The sequence below is a fragment of the Littorina saxatilis genome, linkage group LG1 (assembly GCF_037325665.1).
Source record: "Littorina saxatilis isolate snail1 linkage group LG1, US_GU_Lsax_2.0, whole genome shotgun sequence".
Lineage (NCBI taxonomy): Eukaryota > Metazoa > Mollusca > Gastropoda > Littorinimorpha > Littorinidae > Littorina > Littorina saxatilis.
In genome coordinates, this window is record NC_090245.1 from 52,765,523 (window position 1) to 52,793,247 (window position 27,725).

The 27,725-nt window shown below is 43.9% G+C and overlaps 1 protein-coding gene across 1 annotated transcript in view; it reads right to left on the minus strand.

Annotated features, from left to right (window-relative positions):
- The window catches only part of LOC138973727 (ras-specific guanine nucleotide-releasing factor 2-like), a gene marked incomplete at its 3' end in the record, with an annotated part of 293,414 nt that overhangs the window by 249,755 nt on the left and 15,934 nt on the right, over nucleotides 1–27,725 (minus strand). The window contains 1 exon segment of the mRNA XM_070346460.1: nucleotides 1,316–4,108. Coding sequence (XP_070202561.1) covers nucleotides 1,316–1,585 — 270 coding nt within the window. The 5' untranslated portion in view covers nucleotides 1,586–4,108.

Below are 27,725 nucleotides of genomic sequence, written 5' to 3' on the forward strand. Positions count from 1 at the left end.
TACACACACACACACACACACACACACACACACACACACACACACACACACACACAAACACACACACACATATATATATATATATATATATATATATACATAAATATACACACATACACATGCATATATATATATTTATATACGTGTGCACGCTTGCACGCACGCACGCACGCACGCACATACACACACATACTTACACAAACACTAACACTAACACAGACACAAGTAAAAACTACACAATACACCAAAACCACATGCAGTATGAAAACAGCGAAAGTAAAAAGGTTTGCAGAATGTAAGATAAGTGTACAGTTTAGTGCAAAAGGGTAAACGCGGGAAAAAAGCCCACAAAAACAAAAACCCACCACAAACAACTAAACGCCCGTTTAAAGACTTCTCGTTATTCATTGCACCTAGTCTTCTTATTGAAGAAAAATAAAAGATTATGCCGCCCAGAAGGCATTGGCCGCACCGTGAAATCATGTGGAATGAAAAGTGCTTGGCCTATGATGTTGATGACGTCTTTCCCAGGATTCAGATGAGTCCTATCTCCATGTTTAGACGTGAGACAAAACAGTGAGACAAATGGTAGACACAAGGACACAGAAACAAACAGAGGGACGAAGAATGACAGAGGCACATAATTATATACACTAACAAAAACACCCAGCGTCCTACGGTACATGCAGTCTCCCCGCCCTACACCTAGCACCTGCTTCTATCGTGATAAAGAACACGCAGGCTAGCACGCTCCGTCACCACAAGCGAATACCTGAAATAAATCCTTCTAATTAATCTGTTTCTCACGACACGACACAACACGACACAAATACGCACAACACTAACATATATGTGACATTGCGTGACATTGAAAGACTCTCTCATATGTAGGTTCTTAGCGGACGACACGCTTCGATAAGACATGACAGGAAACAACACAACACGACACAACACAGCTTACCACACAATCAACCACAACGCAACGCAACGCAACGCAACGCAACGCAACACAACACAACACAACACAACACAACACAACACAACACAACACAACACAACACAACACAACACCATAAACCACAATACAATACAACACAAAACAACAAAACACAGCTTACCACCCCTAAAACGTGTGCAAAACAACACAACATCAGAAGAAGAAGAGAGCAGCAACAGCAACAAACAACAACAACAACAACAACAACAACAACAACAACAACAACAACAACAACAACTACCACCGCCAACAACACACCACCACCAGAAACACCCCACCACGCAACAACAAAAACCACGCATCTACATGATCACTCACCTGTTTCTCAGTCTCGCGGCCTTTGATAGCAGCCGGGGTGATGGCCCGGTCGCAGTAACTCCCCTCCAGCAGAGCTACTCCAGACGGACGACTGGCCGTGTCCGACTCGAAGTACATGAGCAGGTTCTGGTAGAGCACGAACCATCGCAGCTGCCACTTGCCCAGGTCCGACGACTTCTTGTACAGGTAGCCCGAGATGGTGTTCTCCTGCTTGGCCTTGCTGGCCAGGTACAGCAGCTGGCCGTCGTTGAAGCGAATCCCTTTCTGCATGATGATGGTGGTGATTATTGTGGTGGTGGTGATGATGAAATTGGCTGGTTCTGCTGGGGTTTACTCAAGGTCTTTGCCTTGCTTGGTCTCAGCCAGAACCCCGGGCGTCGTTTGTAAGAGTTGGTGAAGTCTGCTACTGCTGCCGCTGGTAGTGGTTCTTGGGGTCTTTGGCCTGGCCTCAGTCAGAGCTCAAGCGTCGCTTGTAAGTTCTACTCAAGTCTCTGCGCATGGAAGAATGAAACGAATCGCCTGGAGACCGTCGGTCGATTCAAGTAAGGAGGCTTCTTTCAGATCACTACATATACAACGACGCGGAACCGCTTCGATGCATGGAAAATAGTGATTCGCGGCGCGGGCTGTTTTGAGTCCCTGTGTAGATAATATGTAATGAAGAACGGTTCCAAAGATGCAGTTCTTCGTCAAAAGAATTAGGTCATTTTTTCTACTGATCCAGATGTGATTTCGCGATTAGAAAGTCGCTGTCCGTGACAAACCCGCTTCAGGATGATCAGCGTCCTCAAGGGTGGAAGCGATACTGCCTAAATTCGTTGGGTGGCAGTCGTCCGTTGATCGTTAAACGCGACACAGGTTCCACAATCATGAACTTGGCCACTACAAAGCACATGCAAAACTGGTTGTAGTGAACGGAAAGTCGAGGTCCGTTTTCATGTCCTGTGAAATATGAGACTTGACAATAATGATGATGTCCACAACATGGAAGGTGGTTGAGCACGTGCACACCGGATGCTTGATGTTCACAATGGTTTCGATGTCTTCAGAGCGATGCTGCTGCTGTGCCCACTACGCGCTGCGGATGCTGGTGCCCAAGACGGGGGTTCGTTGTGATCAGAACGTGGAACGATATCTCCAGAAAAGTACAGTTATCCTCAAGTATGAGCAACACAGACAGTTCGTTTTCTACTGCATACCACCCTAAGCTACACTACGACTACCTACGGATCGATGATCTGCTGGGAAACGTCAGAGGTAGCTTTGGATGTGTCCACCCCACACAGCACTACATGATTCACACCATGGTCAGTATGTGGTCACCTGCATGCTACACACGCTAGTTCACTGCTTATGGTATCACTCAGCCATGGCAAAAATTGTCATTTCCGTAGAGAACAACCGCATCGTCACGGCAACGAATCAGGAATGCTCCAAGAGTTTGCTGGCACATTTATTTCACCTCAAGTCCTGCCCTCGACGCACAAACGGCCCCATCACAAATTGTAACAACTCCGGTTGCAACTCTGCCCATAGTGTCAAGCGAATCTCACAAAGGGTGACTGACACAACAATGATAGAGGCATGTCTATGCCGTGCAGTAAAAAGAATGAAAGAAAACAACAGGGCAGAACAGGTGCTGCATTGATCATATCACAACCGCCGACACAGCCCAGTAATTAGAAAGGAACTCACACGCCGAGCAGTGTCGTTCTGGTCTCCAACTTCCTCCATGAAGCGTGGAAGCGGTCAGACGGCACAGCGGGAAAACCAGTGTCACAGGTGGCTGGTTACATCAATCAAGGTAATAAATTACCGCGAGATACACTCGCTGAGGGATCGAGGAGGCACCAGTCGTCACAGTTTTTGATTTCCTTTTTCGGTATTTATTAATTTGTCATGCCAATTATTGAGAGAGCCTCGCGTATTTAAACAAAAGATGCGAGCAAATTGGTGGGAGATGTGTATAAAAAATATAACGGACTTGCTATGTTTTGCAAGACAGAAAAGTACACATGTATGTAACTGTTCACTTTTTCAAAATGCTGTTTACAAGGTCTAAATGAATCCGCCAGTGCACTCGAACAGTAGGTTTGGATCGTGTGTGCTTTTTCGGCAAATTTTTTTTATTTCTCTTTTGAATGCAAAGAAGCAGTGTTACCATGGGAAATACGGTGTCTCTTTGCACAAATATGTCGTTGAGCGAATTCGATGCACAGAAATATTCATCACCACCGTTTTTAGAAAAAAAGGTTAAAAAAAGTTTAGCCCGAGGTTACAGTCAAGGTGAATTTACACACCTATCAAAACACGTATATAAATATTGTAAGCATGAATAAGTTAAAGAAAAGGGTATAGCTAGAAAACCGATGCAAAGTGCAATAAATGACGAAAAAGAGTGAGTAAAAAGTATCAGTGAAATCGCCTCGTGTTTGAAAAATGAAGATGTTCAGTGGAAGCAAAAGTCACTGTGATGAATAATGGTAAGAAAAAAACACGGAACACTTAAACACACTTTTTGAGCACGGAATAACGCAACAGTCTCGTGACTGCTGCACAGTAGTGTGGAATAAGCGCAGCCGGAGTGTCCACGAAAACGAAACTGTGACGTCAGAAGTCCGTTGTGCAGAATGATGACGTCACCTATCTTCACCTATCACGTGACTCCTGTTGGGAAGGGTGACGTCAAAAGCACGTGACTGTAGACAGGCTGTAGTGCAGTTTCGTTATCATATCACTGTTTCCTGGCGGTGTTATTGGTGGCCTGTAGGTACATACAGCACGGCCCATCGCCTGTCAACAGAAAGAAAATACAGAATAAAAAATACAGAATGAGGAATATTTTATTTCCCAAGTTTGGGATTTCATTTTGATTTTGCGGTTCACGAAAACTATTCCACTCAAATGATACACACCAAACATATACATGTGTACTACACTGTACATCACGTGCCGTCATTCCATACTTTCATAATAACATCCTGAAGAAGGCAGTTTGAGGAAATATTGAAGAAAAAAATCTAACCTGGTTACTGATGTGTCCACTTTTGTTCAAATGTGTTTAAAGAGAATCAACAAAAGAATGAAAATACCTACTCAAAAACAATTAAAAAAAGTGTCTGTCTCTCTAGCTGTCCGAATTGCACGTTTTGGGCAGGTAGACACTGATTTTGAAAAGACAGTTTAAATTTAGAGAAAGTTTATTAAAGTGAAGAGACATTCTGTGTGTCTACACACTAAACCATTAGCAAGCGTACCTCAACGACAACATCGTCCACGAAGGCTACTTTCAACCTTTCACCAGGGTACCACTGTGTCTCTCATCAAACACATACACAAACAAGCTTGCCAGCTGAAGGAGATAGCCAGACAACCGGATGGACCAAGATGGTGGATCCTTTTAACAGTTCAATGGAACCCTTTATTACGACCTCGGCCTCCCTAATTAAGCCCCCCCCCCCTCCACCCCTCCTTTTTTTAACCCTTGCCTTTTCTGTTCATTGCCTCTGGAAATGTACCTCCATTTTAAGATTTGGTTTACACAGAATTTTGGAGGTTTTAAAATCCGTAGCTTAGACAAAACCAAGTATCATTTGGTAGAATTGAAAATGAAGAAAATAGTGGTGTTTGTGTCTTTGCGGTTGAACGGTCAATCTACAGTGGAGATTTTGCTTGCTGTGCGGTCTGAATTATTCATGGAGTGTTGTCACGGCGCGAGACTGTCCAAAGGTCACGGCTCAGTCGGCCTGGCCGCGGAAAGGGCTAATTCCACCCTGCCAATTACTACGGCTAACCCTCTTCCACAATGCATCCCGTGGATTAAATTACTCTCGTGATCTGGTCAGTGTCGATTGCCATCGTCCTTGCTTCTGCAACTGCCCAGCTAGCCGCTATTGGCTGTATGGACACACGTGTGCTGCTGATCTCAATTTGCAAATGGAAGACAAATTAGAATTTGTGCAAAGGATGCCAAGAATATTAATACCACTTCATCTTTGCATGACAGCTCTTACATGTTCATGAAGAACATTCGAGGGACAACTGCTTACTTTCACATGTATCCGTATATTAGTGCTTCTTTAATTATAGCACGGCTTCGACCCCTGTTGATTTTAATCAACCAAATTTCTTGGTCTACATGTCATCACCTGGGCGGCCCGTGTGTGGAAGTAAAGCGCACGATCGATCTAATGGTCAAGATTCGCTCCCCGCGGTGTTTTTCTTTCTTCAGAACGGACATGTCGATTGTGCCAAAGTTCGAATCGTAGCTTGTGGGGGGAAGGTTAAAGGTGTAACACGTCTGATGTGACTAAACAAACAAGTACACAACAAACAAACAAACAAACAAACAAACAAACGGTGATAACGATAAGAGAGATAAAACAAACTTTCACAGACGTTTGTGTTCGCCCATGATTATTTGGTTTTTGGTGTTGATGTTGTTATTGTTGTTGTTATTGTTGTTGTTTTTGTTTCTGCTGTAGTTGATGTTGTTGTTGTTGTTTTTGTTGTTGTTGTTGTTGTTGTTGTTGTTGTGTGTGTGTGTGTGTGTGGATGCGTGCGTGTGTGTGGTTTCTTTCAAGTTCACTATATTCCTTTTTCAAACGTCTCGAAAAAAAATCTAACAGCTCAAAGTCAAAACAGGTTTTCATCTTCTCTACCAAGATTTGTTTTCCTGCGTGAAATATGCAGCAAGTGCTCCTCCCAGGCTTCAAACTCAGTGCCCAGTCCCTTTCGCATCCTCCTCTCTTTCTAGTCCTCAATCCTCCGTTTATTAAGAGCAGTGCGGGCTTAACGTAATCCTTCTGAGATGAAAACCCCGTTTCATAAAAAAAAGCATTAAAGTGTTGCTAACCAGCGAGCCCGCTTACGGCCTTCCAGCGGTTGAGGAACTCAGTCTAGCGGTTGAGAAATACTATCCTTCTTGTGTACAATATTACGGAAACCAGCTAGATTTTTCAAAGTCTTTTAAACCAAAAATACAGTGCCAAAGCTTCGTGCAGCGAACGGCTTCGTGGAGTTGACTTCGCCCAATTAATATCAGGGATGCGTAAGACTCGAAGCTATAATATGCAGCCCTAGGAAAACATGGCGGCAACTCCCAGAACTATACTCGCAGAAGACAAAAATAATGAAAGCCGGGTTGCTCAAGAAGGACCCCCCCCCCAATTCCCACACATACACCCCCACCCCCCAAAAGAGAACCAAACACTCGATGTAAAGTTAAACTGACATATCACGACACACTCGGCTAGTGTTGTCGTAGGAAAACATGGTGGCAACTGTGCCCCGCGACCATAATCCGGCTGATCACGTGGAAACATAATAAAAGGTTCCTCAAGTTATAACCCCGCCACCCCCCCCCCCCCTCACCACCCAAGACTGAAAAAGAGCCAAACACTCGAAGTAAAGTTTAAGTAAACACACACGCTAGACTTTAATAATTATCCACGAAGCGGGACAACACGGCGGCAAATCCCGGAACCCCGCGATACTTTTTTTCACGTGGATAAATTATGAAACGGTCCGACACCCCCCCCCCCCCCCATCCACCCCACCCACCCCACCCCCACAACCCCATCCCCGCAAAAAAATAATAACCTCGAGAAGAAAAAAAAACACCACTCCAAGTGAAGCTTAAACTAAACTATCACGACATACTGGGCTGTGTGCTTTGCTAGAAAAACATGGCGGCGACTCCCGGAAGCATAATCAGCGTGTGTTGGTGAAAAGGTCAGAGTGTTCCAGACTCCTCGCTGTCTTCTTTGCCCGCGGCCACCGAGAGGAAGCCAGCCGTCTATGTATGGCCCACATCAAGGCAACAGACGTTTTGCGACAGGCGAGGATCCACAGGAAGCTCTCTGCAGCCCGCACCGACCTTAATTGCCGGCTGAATTAAGGTTCCCCAGTGTCAGTGTGGTCCAAGATCAACAGTGGATCATTTTAGTCACCGCTAACCTTGTGGTTTTACTCATTCCAGTGCAACTGTAATGAATTGTCATCATGTACCTTGTGTTTTTACCCATTCCAGTGCAATATTGTAGCGAATCACCATGCACGTGTTTTGGGGGCACCTGTAATGAATTGTCATGTACCTTGAATTGTGATTTTACCAATTCCAGTGCAATTGTAAAGAATTGTCACGTCACGCACCTTGTGATTTTGCCCATTCCAGTGCAATTGTAGTGAATTGTCACGCACCTTGTGATTTTGCCCATTCCAGTGCAATTGTAGTGAATTGTCACGCACCTTGTGATTTTACCCATTCCAGTGCAATTGTAATGAATTGTCACGTCACGCACCTTGTGATTTTACCCATTCCAGTGCAATTGTAGTGAATTGTCACGCACCTTGTGATTTTGCCCATTCCAGGGCAACTGTAGTAAATCGCCAAGCACATTGTGATTTTGCCCATTCCAGTGTAGTGAATTGCCATTCACTGAAAATCGATGGTGGAGGCAAACTCTCAAAACACAAGAACAAATCACATCGATCCATGACCTACCGTATAGAACATGTCGGATATTCTGTACAGCACCATAAACATGAAAGTTAACCCAGTTAACAGCGCAATAAAAGTGATGGAAAACAAACACAAATCTTTCCGGACGGGTTCGTCCTGGAACGTGATGACGTCACTCAGTAACAAGTTTCTACCGTAGTCAGCTGACATGAAATATCTTGCATCATCCTGCAAGGTTTCAAATTAACAATTCACGAGTGCACAGACATGATACGGTGTATGTACTATTTGTAACACTACTGTGGACCCCCCAGTGGTCTTAAAAGTGGGTTTCACTGTACTGTTTTGTACATTTAAAGCCAGCCCTCAGGTGAGAGGTGTTACCGTCAGAACTGTGGCAGGTCCCGTCGAAAACTGGTTTAGAACACACTTACAGCCAAAGACTTGCTAACACCAGTACAGTTCAGAGACAACCTGCTTGCTGCCGCGCGAGCAGAGAACATTTTCCCCCTTTATCTGAGTCACTGGGCGGGCAGCAAAACCCCTCCACGCGGAAGTGTTTTCAGACAGGTCAGACACTGGGTGAGTACTACTGAAAAAACAACCCATACACGACACCATTTCGCGAACCAGAAAGTAGCAGGACCGAACTACACAGACAAAGGCCAAAGAGCACGTGTCGTATTGTATACATTACACGTTCCACCCATATCAGGGACACAGCGGAAGAGGCAGGAAATTGTCAACAGACGTTTATCACAAGGCTGCTGATTATATTTCCATCCATTGGCCACAAAAACCTCTCCGTTTTGGCAGTTCTGTTATGGACAGAGCCTGGCAGAGTCCATTGTTTTTCACCACACACGGCCTGAGCTGTTCTATAGACTGGCCAGGCCGACTGCCGATTGTCGGGCCATACCGATTGGGGAGACATAGCAATTGTAGAGACATAAAACTGGATCTTGCCGCATGACCAGCTTAATTGAACAGGGCTCCCTTCAACAAAAAGGGTACTATGTATCTGGTTCTGGTTGTATGACGGACATAATTCTAGGAGGGACAGACAATGGAACCGGTTAATGCAGTCCTGCCAATCGAATAAGGACTACGCGGAACAGTGACCATTCTAGATAGTACATGAGTAGAGAAACTATACAGTACTGGTGGTTTTGTTGTTGGTTTTTGGTTTTTTTACGAGTAGTCCAGGTGAAAAAAAGTGAGTAGGGAAACTACCCATGTCTTTTTAGCAATGTTCCGCTTCGTGTTTTTTGCTGTGGGAATTAAACCAAGGATTTGACCGGCAAAAAGAAAAGATAAAGATTCAACACAAAATACCTTCCCAAAGTTGATGTTCCCTAACGCAAGTCCTCTAATTTTGAAACCATCAGCCCCTTGATTGGGCTACCCAGGGAACGAAACCAGGAAAACCTGTGGCTAGCCATTGCTGAATAAAAAATATCTATTAAAAGAATTATCAATTGAAGGGTACAGCAAGTATACGTTTTCCTTCGGCAACGAACACACTTTTGATTAAATCGCTGGGAGGAAATCCACTGTAATGAATGAACTGAACGTACGATGACGAACAGAAACGCTAACAATGACAGGTTTGTAATAATTATGATTATAATAATTAAAAGCTTGACTACAGCTCGAAGCGTCCACTGCGATAACAAAAAATACTACAATTTAGCTGACAACAAAATGCAGCAACACATTTGAAAAGAAATCAAAAAGTCCTTTTCAAGAAGTAACATGTCAAATAAATTCAAAGTAAGTAGTAAAAACCACAGGCTCCAAGACCGCCCAGTCCACTTTTCTTGCAGAAGACCAAGAACCATAGTGTGTTAATAATTATAGCGAAACACGCAACAAGGCAGTCACCGAAGCCTTTGATACACGAATTGTTGACCCGTGTCCTTGTTTCATCCACACTGCTTTAGGTTAAGGGGAACCGAACCCAAAATCACACGTGTAAGCCTATTTCAAAGTCGAAGTTGTCTCTTTACCTTGCAGATCATTTTTAAAAGCCGATATTTGCTTAGGCTACAATCGGTAATACAAACAAGTCAGAATGGCACAAAAGCCGCCATCGTGGATTTTGTTGTCCTGCAAGAAGCACAACTCTGTTCGGCGAGTGTCGGTGGCGTCACAAAGACGGTATGTCTGCTACGTTTCAGATGCTGCAATTTCAGATCAGATGTTGATTTTAGTCGTTCTTTTGCATTGTGAAATTTAGACCTCACACGCAAGCACATGACCAAGTGCGCACGGAAAAGATCATGTATTCTATGGCAGAGTTCGGTGGGTTATAGAAACACGAGAGTACCCAGCATGCTTCCCTTGGAATCGGAGTATCGCTGCCTGACTGGCGGGGTAAAAACGGTCATACACGCAAAAACAAACTCATCAAAAAACATGAGTGAACTATGCGTACGTGGGAGTTTCAGCCCATGAACGAAGAAGAAGAAGAAGACCTCCCACTTTCAATAAAACCAATATGTAAGTTTGAGTTTAAAGTCCCACGTGATCTCCCCTCGTAATTTTTTTCCTGGTCTACTTCTATTTAACATTTACTATAGAACCTTTGGTCTTCTGGGTAACAAATGTTTACTCTTTTTCCATTAACCGCTTTTGTGTCTGCATTTTTCTCCATCGCTTCTCCCAATGAATGGAACTGCCCGCTTACATCAATGCAAGTGCGACTTTTTTTCACTTGACAACAAGAAAACAAGGACTTTATGCAGCTCATGGGAAAAATATAAAGTTTAAAACTTCCGCTGCAATTTTTGTTTGTGAAAAGAAAAGAAATTGCTGCTGCGGCAAATCGCTGATGCGGGCTACACAATGTCCCCAGGGACAGAGCGAACGTGATGGAAGCAGCGGACCCTTCTCTTCACTCTCCAACCCCGCGGCGAGCGCTATGAAGTTTGGCTATCCCCGCCTCGTATCTGATGTATTGACACGCAACTCAAACTGAGGTAAAATCTGCGCACTGTGGAGAGGCGTGGGATGCTACAAAGCTTGCCCTCCCTTTTTCCTGTTATTTTTTCGTTGACAGATTTATGCGACCACTCTTGTCAGGCTAAAATGACACATCGTCTTACGCAGGGCAGCGCGGGGGAAAAAAAATCACTGCATCATTTGATTGTGTCCGTCACAGTTGTGTTTTCTATGTTTTCCCCATAAACGGCTATAAACCCTTTCGGTCTCTATCTTGTGCATCTTCGGTCCTCCTCCTTTTACCTTTTCTTTCACATACAGGTTGTGTGAAGAGCAATGGGCGAAGGAAGCATGATTGCTTCTACCGTACACTGAATGAGGCTGTCACATTGCTTTAGGGATAATTATTAGGCATCAGTGAGGAATGGGGAAAACATATTTCAATTCAACTCTGTCATCCGAAATGAAGAAGTATTTCAGTCACTCTGGCACGTACACCAACACAGGGAAGTCGGTGTTACGTACTTTTCAAGTCTGCGCTTTGAAGAGCTTCGTTCTGTTGTAACAAAACGATATGTGGTAATAAGAGCAGGCATTTTGTTCCTAATAGTTCTGTCTATAACTCCGGGGGTGGGGTTGCGAAGGGGATAGAGATAGAGAGGGGTAGGGTCAAGAGAGAGAGAGAGAGAGAGAGAGAGAGAGAGAGAGAGAGAGAGAGAGAGAGAGAGAGAGAGAGAGAGAGAGAGAGAGAGAAGGAGAGAGACAGAGACAGAGAGAGGGGGGAGAGAGATAGAGACAGAGAGAGACAGAGACAGACAGAGAGACAGACAGAGAGACAGAGAGAGAAAAAGAGAGAACAAGAGACAGAGAGGGAGAGAGGGAGACTTGCAGACAGACAGACAGACAGAGACACAGACAAACAAAAAGACAGACAGACAGACAGACAGACAGAGATAGACAGAGACAGAGTGGGGCTGGTGGAGAACGTTTCTCATCACTGCAGGATCCTAAATGCAAGGGGGGAAATGAAAGAAAGAAACAAAACGATGATCGATGGTTGGAAACAGGGGCCTGGTTTGCTCTGTGTAAATATCACTCGAACGATCTCAACTGTGGCAACTTAAAGCTTCATTTCTTCTCGCGGATAAGCGATCATGTACATCACCTCAGATCTGCGAAGGATTCCATATGTGATATGAACATCATCCCACTTTGACACAAAGCCAACCAAAATTCAAAAGTCTTGCTGCTTCCTTTGCAGATTTTGGTGTGCGAAAAATCGAAAATCCGAAACAGATAGACGGCTAACGTTCCAAATTCAAGAAGAAGAAAAAATGAATAAAGAAAAAAAATAAAGATTAAGTCATTGGAACATTTAATGCAGGACCAAAACAAAACATCACAAGAACTTTGACCGAGCGGCCTTAACTCCTTGTCTCCCAGGTACGGATATATCCGTACCCACTCAGATGGCTCTATCTGACCTGGTACGGATATATCCGTACACACAGTCCCTTCAGTCGCTTCCTGTAACGTCGATCTAACGCCTGCATTCCATCGTGTTAATACACAGTTTCTACACAGTTACTACAATTCTGAGTTACCCGCTGCTGCAGCACAGTTGGTCTCGGCTACAAAAAACAAACTTGGTCAACATAGGTGGGGTAGAAAGTGTTAAAAGTGGACAAACAAGATACGCAACAGACAAAAATCGATTACAACTTGATAATGATGATATGTCGAAATTCCTGTGCGCAAAATCAATTTTGCAGCTTGACACAGATCTATGTCAAAAATTCCCACTTTGCGCAGGAAGCAGACCGGCTGTTGAGTTTAGGTTTGTGTTCACGTGGATGGATGCTCATTTCTCATGTAAACAGCTCCGGACTAGATCTGAGTTGATGTACGCAATCGCTAACACGAGAATGGTTTGTATACCTTTAACTCCGAGGACCCACACCGCCCCTCCAAGCATCCTCCAGTTCGCAGTCCCTGCACCTTTCTGGACAGAGCAAAGCAGCAGCAATATAAAAGCGTCGGAATGGGGAGCTGGCGTTCTACTTGACGGGAGTGCGGTGACATTCATCCCGTTGGGGTGTGTATCTATTCACTCGCGCAACAGCGCGGAAAACTCATTATCTGGGCATTAACACACCGCAAAAGAGTAGCATCTTCACCCAAATGTCGGCACTATTGCGCTGCAGTTTTATGTATGCTACGCAGCATATTGGGTGTGTCCTGCGTGGTGAGTATGGTGAGACAGGAGGCTGGCTTCAAAATTAGAAGTTTGGGAAGGCCAACTGAGCTGTCCAGAAGTGATTTGTAATGTGAGCGTCAGTTCCTTCGAAGAGAGGACACCTCAGAATACAAGACACATCCAGACATGAAACTAAAATCGACATTGAATTTCGGACGACCTTTCAGCTTCACAATGGTATCTGTCATGTGAGCGTCAGTTCCCCCCCCCGAAGAGAGGACACCTCAGAACACAAGATACACTCAGAAATGAAACTGAATTCGAGATAAGAATTTCGGACGACCTATTGAACTTTGCAGTGGTATCTGTAATGTAAGCGTCAGTGCCCTCCGAAGAGAGGACACCTCGGAAGGCAAGACACATCCAGACATGAAACTGAAATCGACATTGAATTTCGGACGACCTATTGAACTTAACAGTCGACCCTGTAATTTGAGCGTCAGTTCCCTCAGAAGAGAGATCATATCAGAATGATGATCACATGCAGAGAGGAAACTGGCATCGAAACTAGAAGTCGGGGACCACCCACTCTGCAGTGCAGTGGTGCTTGTAATGTGTCAGTTCCCTCCGAAGAGAGGACATCTCAGAATGATGATCACATGCAGAGAGGAAACTGGCATCGAAACTAGAAGTCGGGGACCACCCACTCTGCAGTGCAGTGGTGCTTGTAATGTGTCAGTTCCCTCCGAAGAGAGGACATCTCAGAATGATGATCACATGCAGAGAGGAAACTGGCATCGAAACTAGAAGTCGGGGACCACCCACTCTGCAGTGCAGTGGTGCTTGTAATGTGTCAGTTCCCTCCGAAGATAGGTCATCTCAGAATAAAGAACACATCTAAACAAAACACTGGAACCGATGGCAGAAGTTCGGTGAGACCAACTGAGAAGTACCACGGTCTTCGTTTTGTGTGTTTTAATTTCCCTCCGAAGAGAGGCCACCTCACTCAAAAGGACGCTTATTGTTGTCAGGCGGATACTCAAACTCGGCTATCTGTCACCAGAACGATTAACAACGGTTAAATTAGGTGGAACAAGCGACTCTCTCCCTCATCAGCTGGTCGCACAATCCGAACCACCGTACCGACACATAAGGTTGGTGCCCGGTACAAATAGGAACATATAGACACGACACGATATGCTTAAAGAAGACAGTTTTTGCTTCATTTTCTTGAACACAAAAACACGACACGATATGCTTAAAGCTAAGAAGACGGGTTTTGCTGCATTTTTTTGGAACACAAAAGCACGAAAAAATGGGCTTGAAGAAGGCGGTATTTGCTGCACTTATTCAACACCAAGGCACGACACAATCTGCTTCAAGAAGACGGTATTAATTTTGCTGCATTTTCTTGAACACAAAGGCACGCCGTCGGACACAATCGGCTTCAAGAAGACGATTTTTGCCGCATTTTTCTTCAGTCAGCTCATGTGTTTGCTTATTATGGGGGCGAGGACGCCCCCATTCTATACGGATAGTTTCGAGGTTGACCATGGGCAGCGCCATTTTGTTGTGAAATACGTCATCAGTTTGTGTACACAGGAAGTTGTGACATCCGTCACCCTATGGGAGGGGTGACGTCAAAATTGTTCATCTGTAGAAAGTTGTGAAATCCGTCACCCTATGGGAGGGGTGACGTCAAAATTGGTCATCACAGAGTTTGTGTAACACAGGAAGTTGTGAAATACGTCACCCTATGGGAGGGGTGACGTCAAAATTGTTCAACAAAAACATGATATGTCGCTTTGTGCAGGGTCAACTGCAACAAACTCAAACCGAGCCATTCATACCTAGCTGTATTTGAGTGACTTATATACCCGACATTTTTATTTCTTATTTTTAGCACAGGTGTAGGAAAAATCATGAACCAAAATGTTATTTATTTTCTAATTTAACATTTTTTTTACAAATATGACCATGGTCTTTTAAACATACAGTGACATTAAACATTGTTATGTTAAAAAAAAGAAAAAAGAAAAAAAGCTTTTGTGCACAAATCAGAAAATACATTGTACATTTTACCTACAGGCCAAACCGTGAGTGTCTGTGGCAAAGCCCGACCCAGGAAATTGCACTGATCTAAATTGTCAAGAACAGGCGCTTGCATTTGGATGTGTCCAATGATAGTAGGTTTGGTTGTGATCAATCAGAATAATGTAGGAATAAAAATGTATGACAGTTTAGTATGATGACATGTAATTCACATATGCTGAAATATGATATTATACATCATGTAATATTATTATGGCTGTTGCCATGACCATGAAACCCAACAAAGGTTTAATGTAATGTAATTCAAAATACCAAAACCGAGCACCTATTAATCTCGTCTTTGCGCGTGAAGATTGAGGCCGTCTGCCAGTAGCGGTTAGGTCATACAGTGGAACCCCTCTCTAGCGACCTTTAAAATGTTGACAAAAATCGGTCCTTGTGGAGGGGGGTCCTTACAGAGGGAGGGGGGCGGAGTCAGGGGGCCACAAAGAAAGTCAGATTTAAAAAAAAAAGAAAACAGAGAAGTTTGAGTTGCTGACGACCGTTCCCTCTGAAAGCAAACTGCTTCGATTTCATGTTTGTCCTTGGTGTCCACCAGTTCTGGTGCATGTACTACCCTGGCCAAGTTTCCTCTCAAGACATCAAAGAGACCGCCCCAGTATACTCTACAGCCTCTGGGCGAACCACCTCTCATAGCTAAAACTGGGTCAATGACCCCTGGGAAGAAGGTCAGTGTCTATAAAATTTTACTCCTAGGCCTGCGGCCAGGGGGGGGGGAGTATACCGGTACCATTTGAGAATCAGACCAAATGAGAATTGAACCATTTGAGAACATCCTTTTTTTTCAATCACTACATCGAAGGCCTGCGGCCCGGGGTTCACATGGGTTGGTTTGTTTGTTTGTTTCAAACCCACACCCATATACACACATTTCCCATTTAAACCATTTGTCGGCCCCCTGTCGATATTTATCGACCAAGTTCCTTGTATATATATATATATGCGAAAGTCGTTATCTTGATGCTCACGTCCGTTCTGCAACATCGTTCTCTGATGCTTTGTCCGACAAAACAACAAACACCTCGCACACGTGCAGAAAGAGCAATCCTGTCATGAAGCACAATGTCTGTAATAATTTCGTACGGTACCAGGTGTTAACCCATTGATCAAATGCAATGTGAAAAACTAGTGTTTGTTAAGAAATCTTCAAACACATCACTCGCTCTTGCTGTTCAATCAGAACTGTCTTGCTGTAGATCTCCGATGTGCATAGTTCTAGCCTGTTTTTATGTTCATCTGGTGTTACAGAATGTGAGCAAGAATTGTTGGAAGCGTACGCCGAAGCGAGGCTTTAACGCACTGTGAAAAAGAAGAAAAGAGAAAGAAACTAGAGAATAGATAAGGAGGAAGGGTGGAAGAAGGAGTAGGTGTGTTTTATCTGTTTTACCTATGCTTGGGTGCTGCGTTCCCTTCGGCCTCAGTCAAACCTGATGTTTTCAACAGCAGCGGCGGCTGAAGTATAGAACAGATGACATATCCCTGAATGAATGAAGGGTTACACCCGACACAGGGGGCGACCATGCATGGCCCACATCTGTTGCATCACTGTTGTGTGAGTGAGGCCAGAGATCCATCGCTTCATAAACCTATCATCGCCACACTACACTATGTACAGCGCGTCGTGGCTACACCACACCTGTCGCGCCGCGCTCATAGTCAAACGGTGTGCACCTGAAAACTTACCTGCAGTCACGTGACCTCGGGAGGCTGCGAGCCTAAAGCCTGTCGGTGTCGGCACACCTGTGCCTGTTTCCGACGCGACTGCACACACACACACGGACACACACACACACACACACACACACACACACACAAACACAGACACATTCAGACATAGGTATTATGAAGGGAGGCTGGCTGTGCCGTGTGGATGGAGCAATCGTTCTAACAAGAGCATGCAGACAAGGCTATAGCGCAGCATTGCGTTGCATAGCAGTGCCATGGGATGAAGCGGGCTAATCGCGATGTAATATACTGCCTGCTGCCTGCCGATACACTTTATCTGTCATCCTGTCTGTGTCTGGTCATGTTATGTTGTTTTGCTGGTGGTTTGGTTAGTGCTGTGTCTGTGTGTGTCTATCTCTGTCTCTGTGCCTCTGTCTCTCTCTCTTGGAAACACACACACACTGACACACACGCACGCACACACACACACACACGCACGCACGCACGCACGAAGACAGTCACACACACACACACACACCTGTGTGTGTGTGTGTGTGTGTGTCTCTCTCTCTCTCTCTCTCTCTCTCTCTCTCTCTCTCTCTCTCTCTCTCTCTCTTTCCAGTTGCTGTCTGCATGCCCGCCATAACTTGCATATACTCGTATAATCTCACATAATTGTAGTAGTCTGCATTCAAACATTCTGCAAACATTCTGCGTACAGTACCCCCCCCCCCCCCCAATTCCTGTCTACATCACCCTAGACCCCTCTCCCGTACCCGTACCCGCCCCCCCCCCTACACCCGACACAAAAACACAACCCTCCTCCTCTTTGGCTTTACAGGCTGATATATCTGTTTGTAGCTGCAGTTTTCGATCCCTCTGCTCAGATCACGCGGAATAGACGCAATTTATGCAATAAGCAAACGAAACTTGGAGCTTGTAAAAAACCCAGAAATCTTTGGCCTCACGGCTCGCAGAAAAGCTTCATAATCTTGCGGTTCTGAGGCCAACAGTGTGAAGAAGAAGGGATGGGGAGGAGGGGGGGGGGGGTTGGTAAGTAGTATAAAGTTGCTACATCACCATTGAGACAACATCGCTTCGTGTATCTCAGTTACTGTATGTACCCCCCACCACTGCCTGTGTGAAGACTTGGCTAGACACAAAGCGGTTAACAAAGGGACCCTTGGGCTTCTTTGTGGTATATTAAAGAGCCATTCTGTACCTCTGGCTTAAAATGCTAGAAACATTCTTACAGAAGAACCATATGTCTATATACACACTCTCTACAGCTGGGGTTGTGAGCTGTAGCCACGGCATTTAGTCAAGGTGGAGATCGAGATGCCTTCAGGGTGCACGAGCTTCACCTGTGCTGATGTGCACGAAAAAGATACCAACCGGGTGGGAACCAGCCACTTAGTCGGATTGGTTGAAAATGAGATTTGCATGTGAATTCAGCCAATCCAACACTGAAGCTACCGGCACGGTTGGCCTAGTGGTAAGGCGTCCGCCCCGTGATCGGGAGGTCGTGGGTTCGAACCCCGGCCGGGTCATACCTAAGACTTTAAAATTGGCAATCTAGTGGCTGCTCCGCCTGGCGTCTGGCATTATGGGGTTCGTGCTAGGACTGGTTGGTCCGGTGTCAGAATAATGTGACTGGGTGAGACATGAAGCCTGTGCTGCGACTTCTGTCTTGTGTGTGGCGCACGTTATATGTCAAAGCAGCACCGCCCTGATATGGCCCGTCGTGGTCGGCTGGGCGTTAAGCAAACAAGCAAACAATCCAACACTGAAGCTGGTACCTACGTAACCCGGTTGGAAACTTTCTCGTGCACCTCGGCCCAAGAGTCTTGGTATCCAGAGCAACTACACTGCCCATGCATAATTAAGACTGACATATTTCAAACTGCATTATCTTCGCCAACTGTGTTCAAGCTGAGAGCCGTGGAGTTTGATGTTAGCCTGAAGCTGCTGCAGTCATTGCAGCCGCTGTTGTTGGTAGTTCCGTCTGGTTCGTTCAGGTTTATCAGCGCCGCTTTTGTGAATTCGGTAATGTGTACTATTCAAGGCTGGCATAATTAACTCCAACAATCCGTCAAAACATCTTTCGGTCACTTCTGTGTTAAGTCTGGGCATATATGATATGTTTTTTTCCGTTCCTAGCCAACCACTTCTCTCCCCTTTCATTCATTTCGGTTCCTAGAGTTCCTTCCCTTTTTTGCGTGTTTCCCCCTCCATTTTCTTTCAAACCTTGTTCGTTCCGTGTTGCGTCTGCTTTTTGTTGTCTTTTGTGTTCTTGTTTTTCCTGATGAAGCTTCCATAAGCGAAAATTCGTACCGTCTTGTCTCGTTCTTGTATCGGTGAGTACAGTATTCCTTTGTTTTTTAACTTTGTTTTTTTCTGATAAAACCACATTAAAAGCCAAAAAAGAAACAATTCATACATTGAGATACCTGTTTCCGTCATGTATCTTTCCTTGCAATAAACAACAACAACAAAAACAACAACAACAACAACGACAACAACAACAACTCCCACCTAACTTTTAAAACCTAGAGAATGAATATACAGCTTGGGAGACAAACATTGTTTAAACACAAAAAAATTATTTTATCATTTAGACAAATTCAGAACAATTCGAAGTTTTGACATTTTGAAAGTTCGGAGCCCGGATGTAGAGTGAGCGACTTGGGTGACTGACTTGAATAATGCGTGTGCAGATGCAGTTCATTTTATTTGATAACGAGGAAGTAGGACACCGAGAACCATGCAACTTTTCTTTTTTGCGATGCTAGTCACCTAAGATTTCGAACATTAATGATACTGTTTGTTGCTGTGCCATGTAGTTCGAGTATTGCGCGCATGAAAACGTACTGCCGCGACAGGGATAGTATCACATCACATAAGCTGCATCTTACAAATACTCAATCGGACGATGTTTCTGCAAATCGCTACAGCTTTTTTTAATTCAACCGCTACTCGGTTTGTGTCACTATCAGTCATTTGTTGTATTTTAGATTCAGAGGTACACAATGACGTACTATTGGAGTTCTAGAGTCGCTTTGAAACCGGAAACGACTCACTAAGTCATGTGTGAATAAAGTGGGTCACACAGTACCCCGATGGCTCGGGGGTTGAATAAAGCACGAAAACGGGTGTGTGGTTTACGCGTGCAAATTAGCCATTCAGGTGATCTGTAAGAGTTATTTCATATTGTTGAATGCTATTGTGAGCGTGTTCTATCATTTTAGAGTTGCAGTTTTAGAGAAACGATGCCATCGTTCTGTAAACCTCATGTGAGGCGGAGTGGGGCTTTATGTATTGTGTCTGAGAAGTCTACAATGGGTAGATCTGCCTTCTCCAACGAGAATGCAGGGCAGCTCAGTACCGCAGTCTGGTGTCCCTGATCCAGGTCACTGCATGGCCGCTGCTCATCTTCATACAAATCCAATCAGCCTGTGATAATGCTGCTCGGGGGGTTTCGCCTGGCTTTGAAGAGAATGAAATTCATTGCACACTTTTTTTCGACTCCTTTTTTTGTCCCTTGGCCTTTCTGTCATCAGACGAGCAGGGTTATAAAAACAACGGATATGCCCTCTAAGCTATGACGGCACCAGACAGCATTCCGCTTCAGCGGTTCTGCGTTCCTTCTTCAAGTTATTCATTATGTAATTGCTGGTAACAAACAGACGCTCCGGTTTCAAGGGGTTCATTAATCAGCCAAACAGATTTCACTTCCCTATTTCCATCAACCGAACAAGGATTCGTATGTAGGCGAGATTAATGTTTATTTGCAAGCACACCATTTGTCTGGACAGAGAAAAAAAACCGCCAACGGAGCAGCGATGTGCAAAAAGCAGCATCCACCTATGACGCGTGAAGTGCTTTTATGGGGACCGTGCTTTATTTGATAGAATGTATCTGTTCTGCGCGTTCTTAGAATCCGGTTTCATTCTAGAATGGACCGGGTCCAGGTTGGAATTCTAACCCTGCGCAAGTACAGGGGTGCCATTCTAGAATGAAACCCTTGTTGCTGGTCCATTCTAGAATCGGCCGTGCGCAAGGTTGGAATTTGGGTCCAAGTTGGAATAGTCATTTCAGTTAGACTATCACACAGCCAAAGCCACAAATGTGGATTTTCTGTTTGTTTTTGTTTTTTGTGTGTTTGGTTGGGTTTTTTTTCTCGGGTTTTTTACACTTTACTCAAAAACATCGTGAATTGGGATTGTGATGTTCTGAAAGTGATTACGATTTTGAGAGACACTCAGCACTGATCGCTACGAACGGAAATTTCCGGACTGACAGTGTTTTGCAGATCTCGCTTGTAACTGGATTTTCTGTTTGTTTTTGTTTTTTGTGTGTTTGGTTGGGTGTTTTTTTCGGTTTTTTTACACTTTACTCAAAGACATCGTGAATTGGGATTGTGATGTTCTGAAAGTGATTACGATTTTGAGAGACACTCAGCACTGATCGCTACGAACGAAAATTTCCGGACTGACAGTGTTTTGCCGATCTCGCTTGTAACTTTTAATCTTATTCATATACATGAAGAGTTTGAAACGTGGGCATATCACAGTTTGGAAGGTAGGGATTCTGATAGATTAAATAAAAACTGTCAAATTTTTAGGCATGGAATTCCCCTTTGAGAGTATTTGTTGTGGTAGTACTACTACTGTGAATTGCTTTCAATGTTTTCCCATAATATTATAAAACCAGACAAAAGTTGTTGTTGATTTCTGTTTTTGTTAATGTCAACTTTTTTTAAACCTGTGACAACAGCTCTATAACTCACTCTGTCCTTCTGTTGGTCTGTCTGTCGGTTAGTCGGTCTGACCGTCTGTCTGTCTGTCTGTCTGTCTGTCAAAAAAATTGTCAAAAAAACGGACATTTCCGAGAGGGAGACAGCGCTGACATTGCAAGCGGCCGCAACCGGCTCTCATCACAAAAACAACTGCCCTGCAAACATTACCGCCCTGGTAGTCCCCCTTGCTATGGTCTGCCTTTGTTTATTGCGTACTCAGGAGTGTCAACTTTCTTGACATGACATGACATCGCAAGATCGCCAAAGGATTTTTTCAGGGGTAGACAAATCAGCCCCATTTTATCAAAGGGAAGGTGCAGGTGGAGATAATTCAAGGGAAGACAACTCTGTCTTACCTACAAATATTACGGCCCCCTTTATTCACTCTCGCGATGCTTCACGCATGTCAACTTTCCTCAGAATGGACCAGCAACAAGGGTTTCATTCTAGAATGGCACCCCTGTACTTGCGCAGGGTTAGAATTCCAACCTGGACCCGGTCCATTCTAGAATGAAACCGGATTCTAAGAACGCGCAGAACATATCCAAGTCATTGTGATTCCAATAAATCGACCGATATGTGCATGCGCCTACTGCTAGCAAGACAACTGTTTTATACTGAAATCGCATGAAAATAACTGTATGACAGAAGTAACGCCTTTTTAAAAGGTCTGAAGTTCCAATTTCGCTTGCCGCTGACTTTGATACAATTTTGAAAACTATTTGTGGAAACTCTAAAAAAAATCGTGACTAAAAATGACTAAAACTAATTGCTCCTTCACAAGTAAGTGAGGCAAAGTTAAAAGAACGCGAACTTCAGGTTCTGAAGGGAACACACACACACACACAATGCATGTGGACTTATTTTGAAGTCCTAGCCGTCCTTTTTGACGATGTGAAATAAAAGTCAGATTTTTTAATTTTTGTAAGAGTAGCACTATTTTTAGACCCAAACAATGCCTTGCAAATGATGGCACCAACACTGATTTTGTTCACGATAAAACTTCCAATAAGGCAGAGCTCGTGACATGATTTGAACGCACAAATTACATAATTATAAACTGGATTTGAAATACTGTCAACAGTACTCAGTGTAAACATTACGCCCAAACTTTGAACAAATTTCACATGTCATTCTGGATTTGGTTCCCCTGAGAAGCAGAAAACTGTGCACATTTTTAGCAGAAATGAATCACGATCGACGCGGAAGTAGTCCAGCAGTCCGATTTCTCGCAAACACAGAAGCCTGAAACTTACTGTTGAGCGCAATAGCCATTTTGCATGATTTTGAATTCTGTGATTATCCCACAGCTATAAAGACTTTGAATGAGTTTGGTTTTTGTACTTATCCCTATTGCGCCTTACTGACTTTCTGATAGCCACTCACGTGGATTTACCTTCGTTCTTTTCCCGAATACTGTGACACGAAAAAAGCAACACACTGACCTTCGTTCTTCCACTATCTTTCCGCTTTCGATCAAATATTTTAAGTGTCACGTGTGTGTGTGGGTGTTTGTGTAGGTGAGTGAGTGAGTGTGAGTGTGTGTGAGTATATATATATATATGTGTGTGTGTGTGTGTGTGTGTGTGTGTGCTAGTAGGTGCGTGTGTGCGTGCGCGCGCGTGTGTGTTAGTGTTAGTGTCAGTGTGTGTGTGTATGTGTGTGTGTGCTCGTAGGTGCGTGCGTGCGTGCGTGCGTGCGTGCGCGCGCGCGCGCGTATGTGTGTGTGTGTGTGTGTGCGTGTGTATGTGTGCGTGTGTGTGTGTGTTAGTGTGTGTGTGTGTGTGTTTACGTGTGCGTGTAACTCAAACATAGAACTGACCGACCAACCAACCGACCGACAGACAGACAGACACACACACACACACACACACACACACACACACACACACACACACACACACACACACACACACACACACACACACACACACATAGACAGACACACAGACAGACAGTCACAGAAGCGAAGCACAGTTACTGACATACCTGCTCAAAACCTGGAAACATTAACGGCCATGAGTGATACGGGGTGCCTCCCATTAACTCTTGCCAGCAGCTGTTTTAGACATTTCACACCGTCAGCGCTTACGCATTCCGCTCGCTATTTACATTGTATGAAACAAAACACTCACTTTTGTAACGCCTCGAGCCTCTACGCGTCACCCTCTGACTGGAAAAACACGGTATTATTTTGTAGGTTGTGATATTGTGTAAGGGGGTGGAATGAGAGAGAGACCGTGTGTGTGTGTGAGTGTGTGTGTGAGTGTGTGTGTGTGTGTGTGTCTGTGAAATCTGTTTATGTGTGTGGCTCTCTGTGCCTACAGTACAAATCATTTGTAGCGTGTTTTCGTTTGTGTGGCCCTCTCTTTCTTCAACCTTGCACTTTCTGTGCGCCTCATCATAAATAATTCAATAGTGCTGTCCGTTTGTCAAGTGCTGGCGTCTCAGTCAGTCCGGCTTGACCAGTTAAAACACTTAGGAACGATTCTCTGAAGTCATAAACCAGCCAGCAAGAAAAAAAAGTACTCCTAATGGGCAGAATAGACCTGCGCAGTTTCAGCGGCACAGACGACGCACTGAATATTATTATGGGGGCGAGGACGCCCCCATTCTATACGGATAGTTTCGAGGTTGACCATGGGCAGCGCCATTTTGTTGTGAAATACGTCATCAGTTTGTGTACACAGGAAGTTGTGACATCCGTCACCCTATGGGAGGGGTGACGTCAAAATTGTTCATCTGTAGAAAGTTGTGAAATCCGTCACCCTATGGGAGGGGTGACGTCAAAATTGGTCATCACAGAGTTTGTGTAACACAGGAAGTTGTGAAATACGTCACCCTATGGGAGGGGTGACGTCAAAATTGTTCAACAAAAACATGATATGTCGCATTGTGCAGGGTCAACTGCAACAAACTCAAACCGAGCCATTCATACCTAGCTGTATTTGAGTGACTTATATACCCGACATTTTTATTTCTTATTTTTAGCACAGGTGTAGGAAAAATCATGAACCAAAATGTTATTTATTTTCTAATTTAACATTTTTTTTACAAATATGACCATGGTCTTTTAAACATACAGTGACATTAAACATTGTTATGTTAAAAAAAAGAAAAAAGAAAAAAAGCTTTTGTGCACAAATCAGAAAATACATTGTACATTTTACCTACAGGCCAAACCGTGAGTGTCTGTGGCAAAGCCCGACCCAGGAAATTGCACTGATTTTATATTTAGATCAGAGAGAAATTGTCAAGAACAGGCGCTTGCATTTGGATGTGTCCAATGATAGTAGGTTTGGTTGTGATCAATCAGAATAATGTAGGAATAAAAATGTATGACAGTTTAGTATGATGACATGTAATTCACATATGCTGAAATATGATATTATACATCATGTAATATTATTATGGCTGTTGCCATGACCATGAAACCCAACAAAGGTTTAATGTAATGTAATTCAAAATACCAAAACCGAGCACCTATTAATCTCGTCTTTGCGCGTGAAGATTGAGGCCGTCTGCCAGTAGCGGTTAGGTCATACAGTGGAACCCCTCTCTAGCGACCTTTAAAATGTTGACAAAAATCGGTCCTTGTGGAGGAGGGTCCTTACAGAGGGAGGGGGCGGAGTCAGGGGGCCACAAAGAAAGTCAGATTTAAAAAAAAAAAGAAAACAGAGAAGTTTGAGTTGCTGACGACCGTTCTCTCTGAAAGCAAACTGCTTCGATTTCATGTTTGTCCTTGGTGTCCACCAGTTCTGGTGCATGTACTACCCTGGCCAAGTTTCCTCTCAAGACATCAAAGAGACCGCCCCAGTATACTCTACAGCCTCTGGGCGAACCACCTCTCATAGCTAAAACTGGGTCAATGACCCCTGGGAAGAAGGTCAGTGTCTATAAAAATTTTACTCCTAGGCCTGCGGCCAGGGCGGGGGGGGGGGGGGGGGGGAGTATACCGGTACCATTTGAGAATCAGACCAAATGAGAATTGAACCATTTGAGAACATCCTTTTTTTTCAATCACTACATCGAAGGCCTGCGGCCCGGGGTTCACATGGGTTGGTTTGTTTGTTTGTTTCAAACCCACACCCATATACACACATTTCCCATTTAAACCATTTGTCGGCCCCCTGTCGATATTTATCGACTAAGTTCCTTGTTGATGCTGCGATAGGGATTATGACGAGTACTTGGCCTGTTTTCTTTTCACGCAACGTGTAGCGGGCTGGGATAATCTGCAGTGCGTCGTCTGTGCCGCTGACTCTGCGCAGGTATAATCTGCCCCTAACCTTTCCGAACGCTTCCACGCTTCGGACTGGGTGGCCGAGTGGTAACGCACTTGCGCTCGGAAGCGAGAGGTTGCGAGTTCGACCCTGGGTCAGGGCGTTAGCAATTTTCTCCCCCCTTTCCTAACCTAGGTGGTGGGTTCAAGTGCTAGTCTTTCGGATGAGACGAAAAACCGAGGTCCCTTCGTGTACACTACATTGGGGTGTGCACGTTAAAGATCCCACGATTGACAAAAGGGTCTTTCCTGACAAAATTGTATAGGCATAGATAAAAATGTCCACCAAAATACCCGAGTGACTTGGAATAATAGGCCGTGAAAAGTAGGATATGCGCCGAAATGGCTGCGATCTGCTGCCCGATGTGAATGCGTGATGTATTGTGTAAAAAAAATTCCATCTCACACGGCATAAATAAATCCCTGCGCCTTGAATATGTGCGCGATATAAATTGCATAAAAAAAATAAAAAAAATAGAAATACAAATTTAAAAATAAATCCCTGCGCTTAGAACTGTACCCACGGAATACGCGCGATATAAGCCTCATATTGATTGATTGATTGAATGAATGAACACTTGTCAATTTTTCTCGGCTCCTGACTCCACAAGGTGGCACGGAGTAAACCAAAACAAGTTGTCCACTAGACGAATACTGTTGACAATTCAAAGAAAAGAATGATGGGGTCCTGATTTGGCCTATATATGGTCCGCTGGACCCAAAAAAGCAACAATTATCAAATCAAATCAAATCAAAGAAAAGATCGACACTGAGACCTGTCTCAGTTTCTTGTCTCCAAGTCAGAGGACAAGACACTGCTATCGAAGAGAAAGGGCTATAACAAAAAAGACAGAAGAAAGGGTAAACTAATTACTCAACCTGTTCACCCTTGAGAAAACACAAGGCTTTTCTACTTGTTCCCAACAAGCACATCGCCTTTCAAAGTGCAGACACAAAAAAGAAATACTTTAATCCAATCCCGTAGAAACACGCGCAAAGGCCAAGCCCTGAGGACCACTCTTTGGTCGAAAAGCGAGCGGGGAAAATATTTGCGGAAAACATTTTCCAACAATAATGTGGCTTCCATTAGTTCGGGTTCTTGTCCACGGGAGCTTAGGAAATCGGCAAGAATTGGAGCTTGTGGCGAAAAATATTTTTATATGTAATATGGTGGGTTTTTTTTCTCCCAGATTTTTTTTTCTCAGTCAGTTTAAAAATGCTAACGTTTTGGGAAAATGTTTGTTTAAAAAGGCTTTTTTTTAGGCAAGGCCGATCGAGTGGGGTTTTATTGGTTCAAATAAAAATGGATTATGAACAAGACTTTGTGCCAATATTGAAATGTATGCATTAATGTATCCCCTCAGCGTATTTCTTTTCCTTTCCGATCTGTTCGTTTCTCTTGCCACTTAACCCGTCAACTTTTTCTCTTCAATTTGTTATGTATTTCTTTTGTTTAATTGTTTTCTTTCCCATTTTAAATGCTTATTTTGCTGTTTTTTGTTGTTGTTTTCTGTAGCTTTTTCACAATGAAATTCCTTTTAAAACAATTGTCAAAACTTAGGGACGACCTTGTCCATTTTTGTCTAAAAGTACGCTACTATCTACACGAAAACTTTCATCTGCATTATTTATGATAAATTGACTATTACTTAAAAAATGTAATCGATTACTAAAAAGAGGGGGGTGACCACACACGCACGCACATACACAGAAACAAGCGAACGAGTATAAAAAGAAATAACAATAACCAGAAATAAAAGCAGAAAAAAGAAAGACTCAAACAACAAAAGTAGTGATTATCATAATAGTCATATGTCCACCATTAAGATTAACATTTAAAAAAGACAAAAACATAACAAAAAACATCACAATTTTGTTTTTGCAAAAAAAGAAATAATCCACCATACCTTTTAACACTGTAGTCTGCAGCAGCAGTCCAAAGGAATGTTA